At 40.8% G+C, this 27,006-nt stretch overlaps 2 protein-coding genes across 2 annotated transcripts in view; one reads left to right on the top strand and one right to left on the bottom strand.

Moving 5' to 3' along the window:
* Positions 1-8,384, bottom strand: part of LOC137296945 (uncharacterized) — a 29,619-nt gene extending 21,235 nt beyond the window's left edge. The window contains exons 1-4 of the mRNA XM_067828860.1: positions 8,314-8,384; positions 4,434-4,582; positions 3,288-3,364; positions 2,862-2,984 (exon numbers count right to left, since the gene is read on the bottom strand). Of these exons, the coding sequence (XP_067684961.1) occupies positions 2,862-2,984; positions 3,288-3,364; positions 4,434-4,582; positions 8,314-8,384 (420 nt within the window). The remainder of the gene's footprint in view (positions 1-2,861; positions 2,985-3,287; positions 3,365-4,433; positions 4,583-8,313) is intronic.
* Positions 8,385-22,926: 14,542 nt separating this feature from the next.
* Positions 22,927-24,202, top strand: LOC137297203 (homeobox protein prophet of Pit-1-like). Its single transcript, XM_067829214.1, has 3 exons — positions 22,927-22,957; positions 23,244-23,425; positions 23,603-24,202. The coding sequence occupies exons 1-3, from the start codon at positions 22,927-22,929 to the stop codon at positions 24,200-24,202; spliced, it is 813 nt and encodes a 270-aa protein (XP_067685315.1).
* The last annotated feature ends 2,804 nt before the right edge of the window (positions 24,203-27,006 follow it).

Genomic DNA, 27,006 nt, shown 5'->3' with positions numbered 1-27,006 from the left:
ATGGTCCTTATGTCGACTCTATATCTCTTTTGCATCTTTTTTTCAAAGCTGTGCATGGTTCCCCAAAGTTATAGCTAAAATATCATTTGGTAACGTTTCTTTTCTCCGATCGCTTAGTTTGTCATTATCTCTTATTATCTAATGTTAGCATTATTGCCCATTAGTTTGGATACACTGAAACACCACCTTGAAGTAACCGAAACATTTTATTCATAAGGTACTTATATACAAAGTCGCAACAAAAAGGGCGGCGGGATAGCCTTGTGGTTAAGGCGTTGGCTCGTCACACCAAAGACCCGGGTTTGATTTCCCATGTGAATACAGTGTGTGAAGCTCATTTCTGATATCCCTCGCCTTGATATCGCTGGAATATTGTTAAAACCATTCAACAAATAATGACACCGAACATTTTGAATGTCCTGGTGAATAACGCAAAGACAGTTGGTGGCTTGCTGAAGCCAGTTCTAATGACTTTGTTTTGTAAATACCGTACTTGGTGGTTGTAGGCGTTGTATTCGTTATCAGACAAACAAACGAGATGCTTGACTGATTTGAAACATTGCTATGACTGCTAGCTTCCCTGGAACCATTTTCGTTAAGTGTTTGCCCCAAGTACAGATTTCCCAAATCAGATGTCCGTGTCGGGAATGTACCAGCGAGGAAACCAAGATCGATATGCGCCAGTCGGTTTTAATACAATAAACATTACCGTTTGCATGATTTGATCTGGTCGTTCATTTGTCTAAATACACACTCATTTCTCTCTGATTTGAAACAGACCTTCGCTTTACTCCACTGTTAAATATAGCGATCACTCTGGTTATCTGCACATATACAGTGGAAACAGGCCGGTGATGTAACTGATGAAGTCCTGATAGAGCCCCTGCACCAATCCACTTCCTGACAGACACTAGTGAAGAATCTTTGAGATTCCAGAAGTTTTAGCACAAACGACGACAGGGGCACCAATACATTGCAAGCACTAAACGTAAAATCATCTGTAGCCCAACGTCGCACTGAACTAACACACAGTTCAAAACCACAAAGGTCGGTGTGGTAGCGCAGCTGAAAAGGCGGACGCTTGCCACGTCCAAGGACCAGGTTCGATTCCCGACATGAATGCAATGGGTGGTGCTAATTCCCCACCGTAATATTGTTGCAATATGGCCTAACGAGGTGTGTACCATACACCATCATCATGAATTTGGCAATTAAGATCTGACTTCTTACAAGTGTAGATAGATAATTTGAAGTTCCTTTCGAAAGCTAAAAATATCCCTGTCTGTGGCCAGACCTTAACGTATATAAAGTTGTGACCAGTGTCCAATGCCCAACGAAAAATTACCATTCAGACAGCGATGAGAATTCAAACTATTACATAATTCAAGAATTACCATTTATAGAAAGCGGTGAGAATTCAAACTACTGAAGAGTTTAAGCATTTTAAACTACATTCTCCTGAAACAATGGTAATGAGGTCCGTTCCATCACAGCCACCACGATCTCAGTCAATGCCATAAACAAACTTGACACGCGAATTCCATTAGTGGGACGGTAAAAGCTCCTGAAATGAGATCCAAAGTGCCGTTTCAAAACCATTACCGCTTATGTTCCCACCACACACATTCTCAACCTGAACAGACAATGATCCTACAGATAAATGAGGAATTAGAAACCGGAACAACTTAAACACAGTTTGGATGGAGACTAGCTATCAGTAGCATCGCGTCAGTGAGAGGGTTCGCCCAGGGATCTGTTTATTAGGTGATTGGGTCAATGACAAGAGCTGTGGTAGGTCAGCAGGTTTCTTGTTGTTTAAAGCCACACCAAAAAAGTTTTCCAGCTACGTGGAAGCGGTCTGAAAACAGTCGAGACAGGACCAGGCAATCCAGTGATCAACGACATGAGCGTAGCTCTTCGCAATTGGGAACCGATGCCGTGTCAACCAAGTCAGCGAACCTGACCATCCGAGTCCGTTAGCATGGGTTACCGAAGATCATTTCTAAACCGGATCTTCACGGATGGTAGGTCAACAGGACAATAAGTAACATTCATACGTACATGTTGACAGTCAAGGGATTTTTCTTAATGTGATTGTTGTTGGTTTGTAATGGTGTCTGTGGTTTGTACCTTGCTCTGATTCACGAGTTTACAGAGTGGGTACAAGTGTCCACCACTAGCATTTTGGAGAGTGAGTGAGTAATTTGGGTTTGAACAGCATCATATTATAACACCATGTGCCTCCGCTTAATAAGCGAAACACGCCAGCAGAAGGTTGACCAATAGGCCCGGTATCTTTGAATCTACATGCAACAATAGTAGACGCAGTAGTAGACGTAGTAGTAGTAGTGGTGGTGGTAGTAGTAGTAGTAGTAGACGTAGTAGTAGCAGCAGCAGTAGTAGTAGCAGCAGCAGCAGTAGTAGTGGTAGTGGTGGTAGTAGTAGACGTAGTAGCAGCAGCAGCAGTAGTAGTCGACACAGTAGTAGTTGACGTAGTAGTAATTGCAGTAGTCGTCGTCGTGGCAGTAACGAAAGTAGTAGTAGTAGTAGCAGCAGCAGCAGTAGTAGTAGTAGCAGCAGCAGTAGTGGTAGTGGTGGTAGTAGTAGTAGTGGACGTAGTAGTAGTAGCAGCAGCAGCAGCAGTAGTTGTAGTAGTAGTAGTAGTAGCAGTCGACACAGTAGCAATAGTCGTAGTCGTAGTAGCAGTGGTAATAGTCGTCACAGTAGTAGTAGACGTAGTAGTAATTGCAGTAGTCGTCGTCGTGGTAGTAGTAGTAGTAGTAGTAGTAGTAGTAGTAGTAGTAGTAGTAGTAGTAGTAGTAGTAGTAGTAGTAGTAGTAGTAGTAGTGTGAGAAACTCACGGCCTCCTGGATGCTGGTGTAGATGGGGAGGACACTATCGCAGCTGGTGTGATCCACCCTGTTGTAGAGCAGGAGGAAGATAGACTCCCGGGTCAGGTACATCTGGTGGGCGTGTTGACACACCTACAGCACGGTACACGTTGCTCAGAATCACGTACAACAGTAGGGACATTGGTGTTTGTAGAAACACCGACTCATGTGACGACGTTCGTTGTATTTTTCACAGTGGTACAAGAATCTGTATCGAAACGTCGCACTCACAAAATATAGAAGCTGTTATCCACAAAGCTTTCCTACATTCCGTTGTATTAGAAGGGTCATAAATTAACTAAAATATGGTGACTAAACTGTAAATATTTGATGTGAAATGGGGTTTAACTTCGAACTGAGAACTATTGCCGTCACAAGACATTTACACAGACAGACCTGTCTTCCAGTCATGTCCCAGATCTCTATGATCAGGTGATGCTCCTCACCGCTCAGCTTCCGGTCCAACAAGCTTTCTGGAAGTAATTCAAAAACATGAGTCGATGTAAGCTTTGCCTACAAACAAATTATACGAAATGTCTTAACTCCAAAGAAAGAGGTGGGAAAGCCTAGCGATTTAAGACTCTGCATGTCTCGCCGAAAACGATTCCTATGTGGGCACAAAGTAAGAAACACATTTTGGTGTAACCCGATGTTGGAATTGCTAAAACCAGAGAAATACTAAATTTACTCACTGTAGACAAAGGGATATAACCAAGGGAACATTTTCTCTTATCAGAGCACCTATTGTGTTAGCCGATGCCTTGGTCATACACATGTACTAGCTAGTCAATAACCAAGGAATGTATTGTACAAATCCTTGTCCTGTGCCATACACTGTGCCAGTCACATCATAATATAAATAACAAGCAGGTGTACAAAGGACAATGAATCTGTTTCCCCTGCTACGACGTTTTGCAGTTTTGCATGTGTGTACTGGCCAAGAGTGTAGCAAACTGAAATAAGACGGAAATGTACTGTTAAAAGTCACTACACTCACTAGTGTAAATGTAGCCACTTACTTCAGGCAACTGTTCTAAAGTACATTTTGCAAAATACTCCATACTGTTTAAAGATACTATTTATACATGATCTAAGTGAGTGTGTGAGTGAGTGAGTGAGTGAGTTTAGTTTTACGCCGCTTTCAACAATATTCCAGCAATATCACGGCGGTGGACACCAGAAATGGGCTTCACATATTGTACCCATGAGGGGAATCGAACCCGGGTCTTCGACGTGACGAGCGAACGCTTTAACCACTAGGCTACCCCACCGCCCCACATGATCTAAGACGTGTTATAAACAAATTCGTAACGCTGAAAAGATTATTGTCATGCGTTCGATGCATGATAACTCGTGTAAACCTTTACACCTCAACGCAGCTGTTCACATGCACGATAATTGCACATGCGATTCAGGAGTTAAATGCACGATCCTCGTGCATTAAATCTGCATAAGGTGTGCAGTTGCTGAAGACCTATTCCACCCTGGATCTATAGCGACTGGTGCAATACTGACTAAACCGTATATCCATCATGTACGTACCATTGTGTTTGGATGTCTTGAAGGGGTACCATAACTCCACCTTGACGCCGTCCGTGGGGTTGTCGTTTAGCTTGGGAACGGGGCCGATAAGTGACTGTACCAGACTTGTCTTACCGCAGCCAACATCGCCCATTACAAACATCTTCACTCTTGAAAACCATGAACAGTAAAGTAAAGATCTTATGCTGGATGAGTAGTTTAGAAAGGAATGAACGTTCAAACATTCTATGCCATGAATATATACATTACTATCGCGAACACAACATTCAGGGATGGTTGGGAAAATTTTACTTATTTTAGTACCCTAGCCACGATTGTGCAACAGCTCAAATTGAAGAAAACTTTGAACTGAGAGTACAGACTTGAAAAATCATTAAATCATGCTTTAAAGGTACCTTTACGCAAGACGTCAGAAGATATCACAGTTATCAATAGCTGAACAACTTCAATTGGCTTTCAAGGCACCAAACTGAGACAGACATCGGATCATGTTATTGAGTCCATTGTAGGATCGTGCACTTAACCTGGGATTGCCTCTACTGTCCGACCACACCAAGTCGACCCTGATACCCATCTGTTCAGGACACAGTGACCAGAAAGTCCCTTCTGCGCCCTCGGTTTTATTATAGGCAGTAACGTTTGGCGGTTCTTGTCGACCACGCTACAATCCCTCACACATCCTCACTCTAAAGGTTTTCCCAGGTTTTCATTCATACTGTGTGAACTTATCCTACTTGAGATAGCTTCTATGTACTTAAGCGTAAGAAAAAAGGGGAATCAGTTAAGATGCAGATTGTGTATTGTGTGACATCCAGGGTCAATTTACGGTTGAAAGGTTGTTGCTAATCTCGCCAAACAGCTTGGTACACCGGTTCCCCTGACGGAGCATGGAATATGGTTTCTCAGACGTGTCTTTGATTAAATCTCATGTGAATTGATCTTGGCATTGGGGGAATACCGGAAGTCTATCTCTACGTCTCTCTCGTACAGATACAGACACACATGCATGCATATACACATTCTCTCTCCATTTCTCTCACAAACACGCACACGCATACGCATGAAACATAAAGAGGCACATATACCTGCACATAAAACGCTTAAACTCTCTCTCTCTCCCACCCTCTATCCCCCTCTCTCCTTCTGCCCTCCCCCTCTCTGTCTCGCTCTCTCTCTCTCACACACACACACACACGCACGCGCGCGCGCACACACACACAATTCCAATGTCATTTCCACATCGATATAACAGTTTTCATGTTTTTAGTGAATTATTTATCTCTTAACTTATTCCCCCGGCATTCTGACCTGCCTTCAATGCCTTTGGTTTTGTTTAAACAGAGCTCTAATGGAAGGGTTCTATCTGGACCATTATCTCCTTGACATGCAGCTTCTATGATACCACGCAGCACATGGGGCTTAATGGCATCCTATAAAGGCAACACGCACCTGCTTTACGGCCTCATCGTGTCTGGGGTTGTTGGAGACATTAAACAGATAGTCTATGAGCCTAAAATATTTCCTAAATCCATTAAGTATTCAACCAAAATTATTTCCTAAATTTAATAAATATTCAACATCTTCTGATTAACAGACAATATCTGGAGTTTTGACATCACACATATCCACATCAATCGATAAATGTTTAATATGTAATATCTAAAGACAAAATGGTTGATATTCTATTTTCGGTTAAAAGTGAAAAAAGGCAGCATCGCGTTTACAGCTAAACATCCTCCTCCTTGCTCAACCAAGCTCTCTGTGGAAGCCAGCTTGACAACTCATCTAATGTCACTATCGATATGAAAAAACTATTTAACATAATATAATTGAATTCTGTGAAAAATCAATTTACAAAAAAAAACCATATGATCACGGCAAATCTCCATAGAGTTGTGTTTGCATCAGGTGACAGAGTCAAATCTAAAGACATGTGGGCCAATAATTCACCTATGCTATGACTTGCCTATTCCCCAAACCTCACTTTTTTCCAACCTACCGAAAATTTAATAAATTAAATAATAACTCAACAAAAGCATAGAACTGCTTTGTCCTAATGGGCAAAACATGAACAACAAATCCCTACTAAGTCCAGCCTCGCACACTTCTACGACAGGAACGTATTTTGTGCCGCGTTTGAGAATATTTTTAAGTGTTGACAGTATATCCACAATCTCTTTTAGGGACATAAAACGGGTATGAAATTCGCATGTTGAGCATGAACTTCCAAAGTCAACTTCTCGGGTTAATATTGGATCGTTGTTGGATGGGGAATGACCGTGCCGGGAGTCAGAGCACATCCAGAACTGTACAATCAGTCTGCCTAGTCCGTGTGTCAGCGTGTATCAGATGGAGCTAAGTCGTAATCGATCTAGACTGTCGTAAAAGGTGGAATTTGAAACGAAACAATTCTAAAAGGAAGAAAAACCGCAGCATTGCAGACATCCATGAGAGTAACCGAAATGAATTTGTACATGGCTAAAAAGCATCGATACTCACATTCTGACATTGTGTATAGCAATGCCGGCTAGGCAAATAGGATATGTGTGCGTGCGTGCGTTCGCGCCCGCAATAGTGTGCGAGCTGGTACTATCACGTTTGTTTGAATTACCTGGGACTAATGCCAAGTGTACATTTGAATGATCACGTCGTAGTTTACCAAGGACATATCCACCCAACTCAGACACAGTATAATGATACTCAACCGACCCGTTCATGATAAATCTCCGAGCCGCCAGGTAGGGTAACAAAAACTACCATTTCTTAACATCAGAATACGAGCTATCCTTACTTCTTCGTCACTGGTGTGTTCCAAATGCATTCAATGCCTATGTTTCGCACCGTTTTAGTCAGCCACTGTTTGAATGTCAAGATATCTACCTGCATGTCTGTTTCAACACCAGTTACATGGGACCTGAGTCTGCTGGAGTAAAATAATATTGACCGGAATTACTTTTTGAATCTATGAATGTTTGAACCAAAACGGCGTTATAGTCACGGCACCTCTGTCCTTGGGGTCTATAATGAAAAATCAGTATACGGTATAATACGGTGTATTACGGCATACCAGCTTAACAAGCGACAACAATCCACGTCTCAAGAATATCCTGATTAGAAATGGTTTTCCCAATCCGTGCTTATCGAAAGAAGCGACTTACGGGATCGGATGGTCAGGCTCGCTGATTTGGTTGACACATGTCATCGGCTCCCATTTGCGTAAATCAGTGTTCATACTCTTGATCACTGATTTGTCTGCTCCAGACTCGGTTACTTACCGATCGTCTCTGTATATCTGGAATATTGTAGCATGTTGTATGTTGTATGAGTATGACTATGGTGCTGACAAACCATAAACATAATCCGGGATGCAAACCCACAATCATAGATTTCTGGCGACCCAAAAAGATACAATTCTGCAGAGGGAATTGCGGGGCCTTTAACCACGCGACAACCCGTGCTCCCAGGAGGGATAGATATTTTCATGAGCTAGTAAGTCAATAAAAAATGGAATAAAACAACAGCCAGAAATGAATACACTGAGCAAAGGGCATAAATCTGTCTTCATTGTGTCAATACGCATTTATCACCTGAAAACCGAAAACAACCACCTAGTCGTTCCTTTTGTACTGATAACAACAGAAATATTAAAACCGTATTTTTGTTTGAAAACGGTTTGATCAAGTACATGAATGAAACTGTGATTTCACCAATCTGGTATGTCAGTCACGATGACCTGTTTACATACGTTGTGAAAAACACAAAACAATCACATGCAGAAGCAAAAAATCATAATCTTTTGAATATTTGTTTGATACGATAATGAGCATACAACAGTGAAAATACGGAAATCGTGGAAAATTAATGATAAAAAATCACGTACCTAAACAAAGGTCCGGGGCAATTCACTTCATCCTCGTTGGAATATAGACTAGCTTCGCTGCATTCCTCCATGTTGTCTCCGAGTCCCTTGAACGACCAGATCTTATCAGTTGCCGGAGGCAGAGTATGTAAAGAGAACAGGTGCTAGCAATTTCAGACCACCGTCGTCAATATCGCGTGCAGGTTGGGATATGGTGTTTTGAGGTGTATCTGCTTTGTTTACTGCCGGGGACGGATTTATCGTAAAATCGATCGTCTACTCGTTCGCTGCTTAATTTGTAGGGGATGGTTTGAGACCTACAAGGGGAGTAAATGTTACGGGAGAGTGTGCTTGAAATGCGATTGTCATTGGATTGAAAGGTTAGGTCAGTCTACATTGAAACATCGAAGGCTAGACAATGTGAAAGAGGGACTGAGTGCCAAGTTTGGAACGGACGTTCAAGACGGTTACCATTTTGGTGAGACCCGCGAACATGGATCTTGTGATGGCAGTGCTTGGAACAACATCAGGATGAAACTGGTTATTCCGGTGATGGATTTCTGGCACGTCTTAGACTCGTAATTCTATGTGAAATGTGTGCCTCACGTCTCCCTTAGTGTCGATAACGGGTCACGTGAATATTGTCTTGAGACAACAGATCTTTGAGTTTAATAGATAACAGAATGTAACAGTTCTCTGGGTTATACAGACATCTGAGTTTAACAGATCTCTTGGTTTAATACATATCTGAATTTAACAGATCTCCGAGTTTAATAGATACCTAAATGAAACAGATGTCTGGGGTTTGTATGTATCTGAAATATAACAGATCTCTGGGTTTAATAGATGCCTGAATGTAACAGATCTCTGGGTTTTACAGATATATGAATGTAACAGATATGAAACAGATCTCTGAGTTTAACAGATCCCTGGAGTTTATAGATACACTAAATGTAACAGATCTCTGGTTTTACAGATATCTGGATGGAACAATGGGAAATACATATCCGAATGCCACATATCTCTGAATGTGATGGGTCTTTGAGAATTCAGGAACCAGAACACTATCTGGCGGGCCCCTAACTTTAAAGTCTAATTCCATCGAGCCCTGATACTTTGCTTGGAGCAAGATACTGGAATGAGTACCAGAAAGACCAATTCCATCATTGCCAAACAATGCGATTGGTTGAGAGATCAGTTTGCAATTGATGAAGGACATTAATGCCACACGCACTGTGTCATGAATCCGGGGCACTGTATAAGTCCGGTGCAGTGTGAGTAGTGACACTGTTGTGTCAGGGTCCGTCTGCACTAAGCGATCTTAGTGCTTCGATTGCTGTAAGCCTAAGTTAAAGCACAAGAGTTACGCACATATTAATGATAGAATGTCTTTGTGCAACCGACCACACTGGATAGAATAGGTCCAAATCAGCCTGTGTTAAAAGGTGCTATAGGGACCCTCAAGAATGATTTATCAGATCCCTGTGCATTGCAGTTCCGAATGAGACTCTGAGCCGCTTCGAAGCTCTCTTAGTATTAAGATAGTCGTAAGTTAATGTTTATGTATGGCTCTAGCGACTATCTTAGGGCTAAGAGAGCTTCGAAATGCTAGGTCCAGGGCCTAGATTTCGAAGCTCTCTTAGCGCTAAGACAGACGTCAGTTAACGATAATGTATTGCACTTAATACTATCTCAGAGAGACCTTCGAAAATCTAGGCCCAGAAGCCATGCATCCGAGGACCGTCTCTTTGTTTTTGTTCAACCACAATCTATCATTAATATCCCAGTTATATAATGGGGGTTTGGTACATAATCGATTCCGGACAAGATAATCTTGTGATCAACATCATGAACATTATTTGGGATACGATAACAGGTGTAAACCATGTCAGCGAGCCTGACCATCCGATTTCGTCAGTAGCCGCTTTCGACAAGCAAGAGCCATATTAACTCGAATATTCATGATTGCAGCTAATTATTTACACTGACACTTCTACTGTCAGACACCCTTTCAAGAATCAACGCAGTCTTCATAAGTGACATACCAATTGATCGGGTGCCTGACCGATGAGCTTTCAACACCAAAACCACAAACAAACTCGTCATTGATCTGAGGGTCCACCTGACAGGACCAGCATTTCATTGTTTACCCTGATGACGTCTTGGATTATTTCTCATGATATCAACCACTGAGTTTCCCTACCGAGACCTAAATACAGTGAGTGAGTGAGAATGATACTACGCCATTTTAGCGACATTCAAGTAATACCATGGCGGTGGACACCAGAATTGGGCTTCAGAAATTGTACAAATGTGAGGAATCGAACCCGGGTCTTAGGCATGTCGAGCGAACGGATGAAACTGTAGGCTACTCCACCGCCCCAACTGATAAACAGTCGTACTAATAAACAGTCGTCTGTAAGCCGTAGCATGACGCTCTTCCACAACATTCAGAGGCATGAGAATAATCAACCGTCCTATAATTTTCAGTATCAGTTTTCTGAACTTCAGTGAGTGAGTGAGTGAGTGAGTGAGTGAGAGTGAATGAGTGAGTAAGTGAGTGAGTGAGTGAGTATTTACCGTCACATCAGCAATATTGCAGCCATATCGTGACGAGAGTAATTCATTGAAAATAATGAAAATATCTGGAAGAGTAAAACCTGTCGACAATGGACAGTAATGTCTGAACTTCAAGTATCAAAGCTAGAATATTGCTGACTGGAGCGTAAAACAAAACCTACTCACTCAATCCCTCAGATATCAAAAAGCGTGCAAACAGTAAGTTCATTGTACTCAGTGCCACTAGCGAAGCGGGACATCAAATTTCATGCAAAGTGCTTTGCTACATATTTATTTAGGGTTATTTGTTTATTTTTTTCAGTAATGTTTATTTCATGCAACGTTATGTTATGCACAGTTACAATTTCCGTGAGTATATTTGTACATTAATTGATGCATAACTGAATAGTACGTAAAACAGTACTCACGCCACCCCAATTCCGAAGCCAATAGGTAGTCCTTTTTTTCTCATGTAGAGTTTTTACAGATAATTAAAACAATTAATTAATTAATTAATTAATTAATTAGGTCATTACAAGGTCATAACATGAGGCGGGACTCAAACAATTTCTGGGAGCACAGTTCCGGGACGGTGTCGTACAAGAGTTCATTGTGTTGTTAGGTGGCGTTCTTATCGTGGTATTACCTACAATTGCTTCTTCCAACCGCTATTAGCTATTGTATGGTGATGAATAACACAGTCGATGTGACCCACCTTTAAACAAGGTAAACGTATGTTCCATTGCGTGTTCATCGAAGGAATTGTATCACGGTATATTTCCCCTTCCAATATCAATCAATCAGAGTAGATCGATACTTTCTCCTTGATTCAGTAGGAAGGTATTGATTGTACAGGCCACAACAAACACTTCAGCTGGGTCGGGGTAGGTAAAGACCAATATATAAGCAGTATACAAATGTCCTGCACTAGTCCCTAGTATCCCTTTTATTTATTTATTTATTTATTTATTTATTTATTTATTTATTTATTTATCTATTTATCTATTTATTTTATAGGTCTTGTTTCAGTTTTAGCGTAACTGAGTACTGTTTTCGGTATTTGTTATTTTTATGCATTACAGTAAATCATAGGTTAATCCTTCAGCAGATGCAAGAAGACACGACAAGATCAGCCCATGTGGACACGTGATGACCAGATGATGACTCAAATTATCTTTGACCAGTTAAACTCACTTCTGTTTCAGTTAGGGCGGTGGGGTAGCCTAGTGATTAAAGCGTTCGCCCGTCACGCCGGAGACCCGCGTTCGATACCCCAAATGGGTACAATGTGTGAAGCCCATTTTCTGGTGTTCCCCGCCGTGATATTGCTGGAACAGTGCTAAAAGCGGCGTAAAACTAAACTCACTCACTCTGTTTCAGTTATTCACTCAACCATTTAATAAGAAAAAGTATTGCTTGTGAATATTGTATTCAGATATGCGTTGGCAAATCTAACTTTCGATAAATAATACATTTTTGAAAAAGATTTTAAATCTGTTTGATGTAATGCGCTTAATTCCGTGTCATTTTACAATGCTTAAGAAGGAAAGGCGTAACGGCAACTGTTGTCACGCGATGTTACACTGTTTAATCTCCCATAAAGTGCGTTCTTACAATAGATATGGCTGAAGTGTTACGCTTTCTCCTGGCTGCCATTTTGTTTTTCATATCTAAGGTTCCAACACAATCGTTCTATTTCCGATACTTTCCTAGACGATTCTGGGATGTCGTAGGTTTTCTCAGGTTGGATACAGAAAATCATGATTGCTAGAAAGAGGGTTAATTCCGTTGATACATGTCACTGAAATCTTAATATTGCACGACCTTAGTGACAGTACTGTTTAGCAAAATCTGGCAACACAAACTCCCCCATTCTGTTGTCAGGTAGTAAAAAAATTCGAAAATGATTCTATTCGATATTCGATATATCTGACCATGAAAAGGATACCATTAAGAAATGTCTTCTGTTATTTTTTACTTTGCTCAGAGTGAGTGAGTTTAGCTTTATGCTGTTCCATGCCATCTTCAGTGTGACGAGCGGACGCTTTAACCACTAGGCTACCCCCCAGTCTCTACGTTATAGGAGGTACGACAATCGAAGAGCCAAAATTAATTTTGTAAAACGTGGTCCGGGAACGTCACGTGTACCTACAACCAGGGACGCCTATGCTGTCATCAATAATCAGGCGCGTAGCAATTTTGATTTTTTTCTCGTGTAAGCCCGATAGGTTGCAAAGCTATACATTTAGACAGTACTCGGGGCTTGCCCAGCAAAAAATGTGTATGCCCGAGCTTTTTTATTATAATGGTAGCAACGCGACTGATAATATCTATTAATAATAAATAATTCATAACACTTGTGATTTGAACATGCCCTGATATTTGTTTCCTGCTATCTGTAATTGTGTTTTCTAGGTTTGATGTGGATTATTCATTAACCGAGAGTAACAACGAAAACCGAAACTAGAATGTATCTGTTATTGAATTACACAACCAACGTAAGAACCCAAGAACCGAATATATATATTTTAGCTTGATATAATACTATGATATAAAAATGAATCTGGCAGGGTTTCTTTTTAAATCGATGGCATCGAAGTCAGTGTAAAAAAAAAATACCAGAAATGAAAATTGGAACGTGTACGTGCGTGACCCTCAACAACATTACAGGAATATGTTAGAGGTTCATTTATAATGGACAGTCCACATATATCGACACCTTGAGCATCGTTCTGGGGATACGATGACGTCAACCGTGAAAGACGCCTCTTACGACAAACAACGACAAGCTACACGAGCTGTTCGTCGAGGCCGATATGCAAATCAGTGTGAAAACACGAGTAATTTTGATCAGACACGCCCCGCACGTTTTACATGTGCATGCATATGTTGAAAATCTGACAGCTACACGTCATGTCGATACCGAAAGTCGAGCTGCACGTGCTACACCCTAGCGTACGCAGATGTCATAGCGATATCTACATCAGGAGTAAACATTTTTGGCTAAACCACAGGAATAGAGCTGGCGACCAGTCTTTGTATATGGGAGCAAAGGTTGGCAACGTACTCTCTTCGGTTCCAAAAATATGTTTACTTTCCTCACCGGGTTCAGCTCTTAAATTTTCAACCCCCCAATCTCTCACGTGAAATGTGAGATCGTTCTTCGCCTACGTTTCCCCTGCCAGCTTCCGGTTCAAAGGAGTGAAGGAAAAAGAATAAGCAGAAACTAAAAAAACAAAAACAAACAAATGTCGCATTTACCATAAAACTGTTGGAGGTTATTTTTCTTATCTATCGTCGTTATTGTTAGTATTTTCGTAACCTTTATTCTACATAAAAATGCCTCCAGTAGTGAGCGAATGAAGCAGGGGAGGTAACCCCGCAAGCATTCCTTATGGCGGACACGTAATTCAACAAATATATTTAGATTTAACTCCCCTGCTCCCTCTATCCGTGGAAGAACAGACTGTGACATCAGATCTAATACAGAATGCTTTATTATCGTGTCCAAAAAATACTAATCGATTTCTTTATCCAGTGATCACGTGACGGCTCCCATTGGTGTTGAAAAAATATCAACCATACTCCAAAGCCACAATCACAGCTCCGACGGAGCGTTAGCGCGGACGCAACAGACCTAGGGAGCCAGGCTGCAATCACAGTCCCTGCGTTCTGGAAATCAAAGTTGTAATGTTTGCTCCCGTAGCGCTAAGATGGAATGAATAATAGATCATTGTGATTACCACGAGGCTCTTCTGCTTTAAACGGAATGTCAGATACATCACGAAGTGTGTGTCACGTGAATGTGTCTGTGAGTGGGGGCGTGACCTGGTTCACTTTAATTTGGGAGGAGAGCCAGAGGTTAGCAGAGACCTACTGCTTTTCAGTGTCGTGGAAACCAGGGATCGTAATCAGGACTACTTTGCGATTCGATCGTGCGATCGCCCATCTTAAGCTAGGAATCTTACGCGGCATGCGGCATTCGGTTGCTTAAGCGTTTGGTGTGAAACCATATATATGGTGGCAATACGATTTCTATTTCTTTTTGCGATGGTTCCCGACTGGTCAAGTCTTCAGCTGCAAATTGGTCAGTATGACCAAAACATGCTAATAATAATCGCCATGGCATTCAGAATTGTACACTCATAAAGAAAGAAACGAAGCCGACATCGCTGGTGGGTCCACAACATAATACAGCCGAGATATCAACAGGGAGTGTACCATAATCCTGTTCCAGAATTGCAATTATATGGAGAGAGATTTCTGCAATATTTCAGGTTGACCAGAGAACAATCTACACAGGTAATATTTTATGTGGAGAAAGATCTCGTCTTTGTCGAGAGAGCTGATCTGCCCAAGACAGCGATTGGCCATTTGCCTGAGGTAACAGTATTTTTTCTATAGCGAAAATATGTGATAGCAGGGATGGAAATTAACTTAAACCATGAGAAGACCACAGGACTAGTAACACAATTTTCTACTAGTACCTGCACAACATTCACTAGCCCTGGCAAATGGCAAGTTTGGTATTAGAGACTTACAACTGTCATAGTGCAGAGATCTGGTTGGAAACGGCGCCTCTTTGGCAGTTGTAAGCCAGTGACATTCATTGTAAATCATAGCAAGTGGAATATCCTTTGACTAGTTTACATCTAGAAAAGCCCAGTCAGTGACATCATAGTCTAGACTTTCCGCATGCGATTTTCATTCGGATGCCGTACCTATCGCTCCTTGGTGCGATTCGATTTGCCGTATCCGCATCCGCATAAGAAAAGGCAGCAGCAGCCGGACACATGGAATCATATAATGATTTTTTATGCAGTTTCGATTTTTTGTCGTATTACGCGTAAGATTTCCACATAAGTATCCGTATCTATGGATTCCTAGCCTTATGGTAAGGGACACAACTCTCAGCGTTCACATGCCTTTCGCACTTTTGGTAAACCCATTACGCCATGTGTTTTTACCTTTTCTTTTAACAGTGAGTGAGAATGTTTTTTTCGCCACTTTCAGCAATATTCCAGCAATATCCCGGCGGACACCAGAAATGGGCTTCACACATTGTACAATGTGGGAAATCGAACCCGGGCCTTCAGTGAGACGAGCGGATGCTTTAACCATTAAGCTACCTCAACACCCTCTTAACACATAAAATCCGCACAAGGAAATTCTAGACCTCAAACTTACGACTATCCCATCTAAACAGCGAAGGAAAAAATAATACAACCCGTGCTTACTTTATTTTGGAATGAAGGAAAGCATCCATTATTCAAAACAAAAGACTGAGGATAGATTTCAATCCAACTAAAGCAAGTACAGTAGTGTGTTTGTAATACGATATCCTTATCGGACCCATTTTCATCTAAAGTGTAATTGTTGTTGAAAAGGTTGCTCAAGCCCTCAACACTACCTAAAGCTCTGCAAAGACTTTCACGAAAACACTGGCTTGCTACAAGCCTGGTATTGGTGAATTAATACAGAAATTACAATATGTTACAGTCGTCATTCAGAATTGGGTTTTCAAGCCCGTATCTGGTGTCCGCAACGGTGATATTGCCGGAATATAGCTAATGCGGCGTAAAACTAAACTCATTTACTCACCGCCACGATGATAAGTAAATCTGCATATACACCACGCGTTACACATTGTCACTTCGAACTGTAATGACTGAATCTGGACTAGACAACCCAGTGATTGAATTCTAGGGCATTGATCCACTCTAATTGGATTAAGCACATCAGATGAGTACCACACTATAACAGATCTCCCCACTAACGTATATACTGATGATAAATTCTAACCAGCTTTTGATGGTGCGTTATATCTTACCGTCAATATACGTGTCTTAGTGATAATCGCATCCTTTCTTACCTGAACTAATTACATATCAACGCTGGCTACCTCCGTCGACTGGGTCGCTGTACCATGTCTTGGGTCGCTGGCGAGGCGGTAGTAACGAAGGGTCTATCTTGTTATTCCTATAACAAATGGGACGATTTCTTGTGTCACCGCTGAACATACATCCAGACTCACCTTCACATTGAGAGCTTTAAATGATTCAACACCCGCATCAACGTTCTACGTTTCCATAGCAACCAAAGCACCTGCTTGGAGTCCCACGCAATGGGAAAAAGAACACGGGTCGGATCGATCTGGGAAATTCGATCTTTGTGATTGAGTTTTGAAGACTTTCGGCATGTGTTGAACTCTGGATGAGCTGGGTAATCGGTTATTTTGTCAGCAGGCCGCTCTCATGCTTATATCGAGTGTGATGTTACACGCAAGATCTGATTCAGAACTAAGTGATGTATTGGGTGGATGTTTTAGAGGAGAAGCAGGCGATGAATAGATTTCGGAATTCAGGAGAGCAGGTTTGGAATGTGTAAAGCCCGTTTATTTTGTTAAAAAATGCCAATGTTTGCTGAAAGAGACAGAGATTGAGAGTTTCAGTTCCAATCGGTTGTATTTCATGATTAGGATGCCACACGTCAAATAGGAACGAGCCATTTCTAAAGGCTTGAAGCAGCAGTAATTCTGCAAGTGATAGTTCTTCTGGATGGCCTTTTCATTCATCCTTTACAGCTTAGAATGATTCTTGTGCGAGTATAAAGAAGCTTTCAGCCCACTTTGTGGTGTGTAAATACAGTATGATTATACATGAGCTGCACGTGAATTTAATCAACTAATGACTCGTGCGGTAAATCACGAGAATAAAGACAGTGATAAAAAAAGCGGTTTAAAGACAACGTAATTGTGAAGTCGTGGCTTGAGCTGAGATGAAATGAGGTTCAATTGCGTGGTTAGTTTCACTAGTGCACATATGATCGTGTAGGCATTACGTGTGTCAGAACAGGACTGATGCAGGTTTCATTAGATCATCATTAGGATACCATGATGAAGCATAACATGGGTAAAAGACTTAGACGCTGTACATGTACTGACTCCACATATGCGCAATATCACGCAATATATGGGCTTCCCCACTGTTGCTAATATGGGGAATCGAACCCGGGCCATCTGTGGGATGAGATGCTTTAAGAAACAATGTAACGATCTGTGAGACATGATACCAGGCAGAGTAACAACAAGTGTCATCGTTTAACATCTGGTCTAACTCAGCTGGGGATTTGAACCACAGACCTTCTGGGTAGATGCTGTGTCCTCTAGACTAAGAAGTTCTTACTTACCTGGGCTATCCTACATGGATGGACTAATACATCGCCAGGGGTCCAAGCACTGACTGTCCACTTTCCAGGCAGACACTTGTCTACTTGACCTAGAGAAGATCACTGTCGAATGGACCTCTCGCAGCCAGTTCAGTTACATTCAACTTTTCAAGTAAAACTCTTTCTGTCTAATGTATGCTCATTACAAAACGTAGATAACAACATTGTGACTCTAACCCAAATTTCATATAAAATATTCCATAACAGCTGAAACACGCTAACGCGTTCGGTTTTAAAATTACATTTAGCGGTCTTGAATCAACGATAAAGGCTCAAGAAATATTTGAAATTTGAGGAGATTTATCTTCTAATTCCAACACAGTGTTTTGTCATATTCAACTGTGTTGAGTATCGTCTTGAATGTACACAAACTACGAATTAGAACTTATTGATATAAGGATCAATGTAGCACTAATTATGTGTTCTAACCATGTACATGTTATATCTATTAATGGTCATTATGTATATCTGGTGTTTACAGTCGGAGTTTAGAAAATACACCAGTTATTTGCTCATTGATTACAAATAGATTATCAGTGACAATCAAACGACGGCGCCGGGAGATGATATTTCAGGCAATTTTCACGTGTATTTTGAAATTACTGAGACAACAAATTGTTTTAAAGATTTTTAAAAATGAATTTAGGACACCTGGAACAGAGTTAAACATATACTGCACAAAAAGTTAGGGATATATCTAAATTTTGAAGTTATGAATAATGATCTATTTATTCATTGACACACTGGTGAAATGTCAATTATGAAAATGCCCAAATCCCTAAAGTAGTTTGACTAATATACATATAATTCATGAGATGACAAGATTACTCATATCCTGAAGTTACATGTAGATAATTGATAATTTACTTATGTACTGAATTGCTGATATTATTCTGAAGGTGATAACACTTTTTAAGATGATTCCTCGCTTCCGGATGGCTCCCCACTCAGTGTACGCTGCGACAACTCGTAAGATGTAGGATGTAAAGCTCTCCCGTTACTGTTTGCTACCATTTTGGTTCTTGGAAGAGTTTATTGATAAGTTGCCGGGAGTACCTGAAAAAATCCATAAACCATTTCCCGACCTTTTTGATTGATTTGTTTGGCAGTCTTACTTATGTTGAAAACTATAAATTGTACCTTTGATTTTATTGTAGATATCAGTAGCGTCGAAATTGGAGACATCGTGAATTTTCTCAAACTTCAAATGACAACATCAATACTTGATTCTAAAATGACAAGCATTGGCATGGATGGTGTAATATATTTTCCGATTGATTTTGAATAGCCAGAGCTCCTGTTCATCTTGTGAGTTGTGTTTTACAGCTATCTGAACCGTGTCCAGTTACATCATGGCTTGCCTGTGACATAAAACAACATTCACCTTTTTTGTTAGACAACGTTACAGATGACCACATTGTGCGAGACATCCTCATCCTCCATACTCTCTATCTCTTGCTATCGTTCTCTCACATGGTCGATGTCAACTAGCGATGCCAAAATGAGAGATTTTATGTCTCTTCAATGAGTGTTGTCTGTGAAATAGCAATAAGATACAGTGAGTGAATGAGTTAGTTTTACGCCGCACTCAGCAATATTTCAGCTATATGGCGGTGGTCTGTAAATAATCGAGTCTGGACCAGACAATCCAGTAATCAACAATATGAGCATCGATCTGCGCAACTGGAACCGATGACATGTGTCAACCAAGTCAGCGAGTCTGACCACCCGATCCCGTTAGTCGCCTCTTACGACAAGCGCAGTCACAGTAAGATACAGTCTACAAGTATCTCTACACAGTTCTGTTAAAATTCAATATACTTTTATTTATGTTTAACTTGTTTATGTAAAATAGTGAGCCAAATACGAATATAGAGGTGCGTTCTGTTATGCGGTACATTTGCTTGGACCAAAAGTCACCATCCTTTGTGTTGTTTTTTGTTGCTATGCAAAAGTACTCAGTTGGGGTTAGACGTTATCTGTCAGTCAAAATCCATTTCAGCTGACAACACATTATGTTAACGCGACATAGTATATACTTCCCATCCATATTGAGGTTCAGATTAAAACACAAACAAACATAATTTTAAAAACCCGGAAAATTACAACCATTTCGACGTTCTGAATCAGGTATGAGCTTTTTAACATGTTTACTTTACAAAACGTTGGACTGGTTATCAAGAAATTGTAAATTTAGATGGACATAATTGTACGGGTTTAATTTTGCAAATGTTAAATTGAGTTGATGAACAAGAAATTGTAAATTAAGATGGAGATAATTGTACCTGGCGAAGAACAAGATCAATATACTCTTCAAGAAAGTAGGGCAACCCGAACTTTACAGTCTGAAGTCAAGTGCACACGCAAACACAATGCATGGGAAGCACGTGCACAACGCGGGAGCCTCCTACACGTGCATGGGGTGTCATTATGAATCTTGACGTTTTTCGGGCAGGTCGATAAATCACTGTAGACCATTTTTTTCCGATAATTTTCTTACATCTGGACATGGTCAGGGTTTTCAGTGTCAAATGACACATGACTGACTGAAAGTTGTAATTGTAAATTTCATGAAATCTTCACGTCATACTCCAGTCATCTACCAAGGGGGATAACTGAACGAACAGCTTTGCCTTGAATGAAATCCATGTAGTGACGCGTTCTCAAAACATCCATTATTATTTTATCAACGTTGATTCAATCTCACATATCTCCCAATTTCGACAATCGTACATTGAAAGTAAAGTTACCCTACTTTTTATTCGAGTATAATATTCGACTTGGCACAAGAACTACAGAAGACATACCCATAGAGATGCAAGTAGTATGTGGTGAATTTTTATGCCGCTTTAAGCAATCTTCCACCAATATCACGACAGGGGACACCAGAAATGGGCTCCACACATGGTACCCAAGTGGGAAATCGAATTCGGAACTTCAGCGTGACGAGCGAACGCTTTAAACACTAGGACACCCCACCATGGGTATAACAACACGTAAATGTGCATACCGTTGCGGTATGACAGAAAACAACATAAAGAGTTAAAGAGAATAATTCTTTTCTTGTTTGTCTTAATTTTAGTGACATACTGTTCTCCACTCACCATATAATGATAAAATGCTGTAGTATTGTCTAGGCAATATTTGTTTATCGAGGGCACCAAAGTCAAAGGGGCTGGCAACGAAGTAACTTATCTATAAAAAATTTCTATCAACAAACAAACAATAGCTTCTGGAAATGTAACAATCAATAACTATGAATATAGCTGCTTAGAACATTACAACCATTAGTGTCGGAAAATACTTAATACTTTATACTAGTATTTAATGCGTATTGGCTTGAAGACAGACAGACACGTGTAACCTGGACTCGTCATCACTGTGGAGTTTAACGTCGGCTTTTAGCTGACGTCAATGTCGCCGGCGGTTTAGGACTGGACTATATAATATTACGTCTTGAGAAACTACACCCACATTCATAAAAAAACAACCTACAATAACTAATTACCAACAAACACAACCAATACTTGTAGTATATGCTCAGGGTATTAACACTCACACAATGTTCTGCATCAGTGAGTGAATAAATGATATGGTATGGGCCTATCACAAAATGATACCTGTTTTAGATGCCTTTTTACAATTAACTGCTTTGAATAGGCTAATGTTCCTATAATCAAGAAGATTATTATCATGTACTATGTATCTGTTAATCATTAAGTTTTATAACAAACTGCGACCTTGTTATTGTTATATTTTCTAGACAGTGGAACATATTGTAGGCTATTTGCAATCGGGATCCCACGTGAACATTGGATCTGTTAGTTTACTCTAAATAGATCAGCGTTGAATCTGCTAAAGGAATTTCTTATCGTCACACTTAGAATGCGTGCAAACAGAGTTGAGTATTTCTTCAAAAAATGACATTACGTTGATGACATTTCGTGTAGATACTGTTAGTGATATAATGTTATTGAAAGTTTTGAGACTGCACCACCATTTGCACTTCCTTACAACCATAGGTATTTGGAATGTAGTCGTTTTGAAAGATGATTGGAGTATGGCATGCGATTTGCATGTGCACGATTTTCATTTTCTAACAAACGACTAGAAATAAACGCTAACAAATGTGTGATGCAAGATGATTGTCAAAATTAATGTCCTAGGTGATTTCTCGACCTTCTTGACAAAACGTCAAAATCAATAATGGGACCCCATGCACGTGTATGGGGCTACTGCGTTGTGCACGTGCATATCATGCGTTGTGTTTAGGGTTGGTAATAGAGGGAAATGGTGGTGCGTTCATAAGATGTCTCTCCTTGAATCCTTTGTTAACGTTTTCACTTCCTATCCAAATTGATAGTCCATTATCCCCTACATTTTTAAAGAGTATATCATCCAATAAACACAAGCAGATTTCAAGAAAAAAATTATCAGATTAGCAACCCATATGTATTTCAGGAAACAGTGACAAGTACAAACACACCATTTTTGAAACAGCATCATAAGAACACATATCGAAGCCAGTAGCGACATTGTCGCGTGTATCCCGGCCGTGTTGTTTTAACAACAAACTGACTTCGTTAGTACACGGCTCGTCCCATATGGTTTCAGGGATCAAAGAAGTGGGTTTCAATGCTATTGTCTCCAGAAATCACAGACCAATTAACGGGTGTGATTGGCCAAAGGACAGATTAGTGCTATCTTATTGTTTCTTATATACCATCTAATCCCTTTACTCGGGATCAGTTAATGGCTTCAATCTGGGTATATAAAGCAAAGGCGAAGTTTTTGTCAAGTACAAACTTCAACGACTGTCACAGGCTTCAGATCCCACTTGAAACAGGCATGGCATTCAGCATCGCAAATATACTCTCAGGTACGTGGGTTTTTTAATAAATTTTGAATCATCTTAGTATCATTAACGAGTTATTCGTAATGCATTGATTAGGAAGTCATACGTAAATGTCTTGGGTCTGTATACTGACTACGATGATAGGAAAATTATACAAAAACTGTTCTTGTAATGATGACAAGATAAGTATAAAGTTGACATTTGCAGCTTATGTAACTGTCAACGAGGATATTCAGATTGAGATGTTTAAGGATGGTTGATTCATAGTGGAATGTGTACGCATTAGTTTCAGCTCGAGGTGATTCTTCAGGCATGTCTTCCCTGAGCCCAACCAATCTCCCTAATCGTAGTCGACAACGTCGCAGTCGCACTATCTTCAGCGACGCCGCCATAGACCGCCTGGAAGCTGTGTTCGAAGAAAACTCCTACCCCGACATCAACCTCAGAGAACAACTGGCAGAAGAGGCGGGCGTTACGGAGGCCAGAATACAGGTACGTCCAAAATAATATACTTTCAGTTTCATTATACGTTTTCAATGAAACAAATAATTGCTTTCAAACAGAAAGCTGTTTGACGCAAGAGAGTTTATTTAATGTAATTGAGAAACTCGTCGATATGTTTTTTGTTTCTTATTTTCTTCTCGATAAACATTCCTGATTTTCTTCCAGGTGTGGTTCCAGAACCGCCGTTCACGAAGTCGCCGCACCAAGACGAAGCCCACCAACGTCGCCCGCCGTGATTCCGGCTTTGTGTCGTCCTCACCCTCACCACAGAAGCTGACACCACCCAAGAAGGCGGAGTTCGTCCTGCCAGCACCGTCAGTGACGTCACCTTTCCGCCATGGCTACCCGTTCTCCTACCCGTATCTGTTCGGGTGTTCACCACTCATGTCTCCTGCCATGTACCCGATGTTGACCGGCTACAATGACGTCGCACCCATAATGCCTACGTCACCGATGTTCTCACCCAGCGCCAGTCCAACCTTCCAGCGTCTCTTCGAATTTCCAACCAGTCACATACCCGGATCTCCCTTGACGAGCCCCACCACCCAGAGCCCTACCCTGACATCCACCCGGATTGGACTGACCCCATCTTCGTCCAGACTTCCCAAGCCAGACCCCATCCGTCTCCCCCAGATGTCGTCTGCTGATTCCAGTCCCGTCGTCTGCAAGTTGGAGCCATCATCTACTTCCGGTCTAGAAAGAAGCATCAGTCCCATTCTTTCAGAGGAGGAGACTGATGTCACTCCAAGGGATTGTTCCGCTTAAATCTTGATTGACATTTCGTGTAGATACTGTTACTGATAATTCCGTTACCGATCAATTTGAATTTAGTGCTGTTCTTTTCTTGTACAAAATCAACGCTTTGTCTAGTGCTTTGTTTACATTAGAATCTGTACATTATAAATATTTCACGCTTTTTTTATGTAGTTTATTGCTGTAAATAAACAATTTTACGATCACCTATATTTTCTGCTTCAACTTACGATATGAAACGACAAGTTGCATAGTCATTCGTGATTGGATGATTCTGGTGGATAACATTTATTGGGTGGGCAGGCGGCAACAGTGGAGCAAAACACAACAGAAGAATTGCTTGCTTCGGTGACGTTACATAAATCCATGTTGCACCAAGCTGTTGCATGGATGTGCATCGTAAACCAACATCCCGACGTAACCATCGAATTCCACACGTCCTTACCATAAATGCTCCCGGAACATTTCAGTGAGAACAGATCCATCGCTGTCTACATCGAAGTCAGTTACAGGCCGGGAAAGCCTCATTTCCTAAACAGATAGCTCCACCTGATGTGGCTCTCCCGGCAATAGTTACGGTTGCGTGAACATCGAATTTGTCTCTCCCGGTTTTGCTGTCAAAACATGCTTTCAAACCCGTTACCGTATTTAACAAAACAAGACATGTTTCCTCATAATTTTATTCAGATTACAACATGTTTTGTTTCTATAACTAGCACATTATATACAAATAGGTATGTTATATACAATAATAACACATAATAATAAGCACATAATCAGTGCATCCTGACATATAAGAAGTGTCAGTTTTTTAAACTGCAAATGTAATTTCTATTACAGAAAGTATAAACGATATAACCCACAGATCAGAAAGGTTTATCAGTATCGTAACACCGACATATCGCCACCACACCCTCCAAGACCTACCCTATCCCACACCCCTGCTCCCTCTCACACACCAGCAGACACACACAGTCTACCATACATATCACCCTGGCCAATAATCCGATGTTTGAATCTTTTAAACAGTCACCATACGCAAACAACAAAGGCACGGACGTTAACAGAGGCGTTCAATCATGGGTATCCCTTCACCATATGTTCGGACTTCCTAAATATCTGACTACATTATGGCATAGTCGGACGCGCTAACGAACCCGATGTGAACGTTATATTACAGACCCATTGAAACACATGCTAAAACAGTGTCAATCCTGTAATAATCTATTTACCTATTACCAACCATTTACGCGTGTACTAAATATATGACAAACCTAACCCTGGTCATACGAGATTTCAAAGGTCTTACACAGCATTTACATTTGTTACACATGCTGGAAACCACATGAAAAACATGAAATGACCTCATTTATACACCTATGAAATACATGTAAATGCAGAGTTGATTGTTCGTCTATTTTAACACCGCTTATGTAAATCTGACAGCCAGATGATACGTAGATTTCAAACATTGTTTATATGGCCACCGGATGACACGAACATTTTGTAACATTTTGTAACTCTGGGTAACAGAGTCATTTTGTGCGGTGCTAGAAGTCACTTAAATGTGTTATAGACAAACAAGATTGACCCAGTGTCGATAAAAGTGGGAACACTATTTTACCGGCTACGGTAATCCATTAATTAATTAACGTATTGGAAATGTGGCTTTACCGGCTACAGCCATGTAATTGAAATGTGGCCTTCCCGGCAATGGGGTCGCCCCGTAAGCACATGTCAACGTAGTTACGGTGATCGAAGCTTATGCTGTTGATCACTGGGTCTGCTCCAGACCGTCACGCAGTTGGAATGAATTCGTTAATTTCCAATAAAGAAACGTGTCGTGATACATTTTTCAGGAAAATAGTCTGTCTTGTGTTGGTAACTGTGCACCTAATCCGTGTTACACTTATGTGTCCATTCAGTGTTTTAGCCATAATATTCCCAAAGGGAAACACATAGGTGATTTGTAGTTGTTTAAAAATCTAATGGTACACCCAAAAGTGATGTTGTTGGGATGCTATCGTCTATCGTCTTCAAACAATCGTAAAAATGAGAAACAAAAGTGTTGATAACATGATTTTACACAATTGCACAAGTAAAATCGATTTTATCTGAAAATGTTGATTTTGATGAGATTTCTTACAAGGATTAGAAAGGCATCGCCACAACGCAAAAGAAATCACCTTCCAGTTGAAATTGTGCAGCAAAGAGCATCCACTGTCTGGCAACTTCTGTTGCCGGGCGTCTGAATGTTAGTCTGAGCAACGCATCGTGGCTTGCAGCTCTTGAAACCAAGCAGGTATAATAAATGACCAGTACAGGCAGGCACACTCCGGATTACCACTGCAGCCCAACCGCTTGGTTGTTTAGACATTACCCTCTTCTAAACTGGCCGTCTATTTGTATACATGCTTGAAAATACAATTTCGCCACAGATTTTCTTTTTGTTTTTTTTGATAGTATACTCAGATCCAGGCAAAGGTACGAGAGTTCGTTCTTTTTTATGCTTTGATACATTTTTTTCTGATGCATGAGGAACAATACAGTAACATGACGACGGGGGCATCGGGCATGTTATATCCACAAATGGAAATTAAGTGAACACTTTAACCGTTCGGCTGTCCCGTCGCCCAAAATAATAATTCCGGTGACCCAGTATGCTTAGTGTACATATTTTACAACACCGAAGTTCAGTTTGTGATTGATCACAACACTATCCAATGACTCTGGCGTGTACGCTTACACCCAAACGTGATATTGTTGGGATATTGCTAACACTCACGTGGGTTACCAGAAGTGCTGACGGCGTGCGG

This window comes from Haliotis asinina, chromosome 9 (genome assembly GCF_037392515.1).
Source record: "Haliotis asinina isolate JCU_RB_2024 chromosome 9, JCU_Hal_asi_v2, whole genome shotgun sequence".
NCBI lineage: Eukaryota > Metazoa > Mollusca > Gastropoda > Lepetellida > Haliotidae > Haliotis > Haliotis asinina.
The sequence above is the reverse complement of the archived record's forward strand: the minus strand, read 5'-3'. Positions and strand labels throughout refer to the sequence as shown.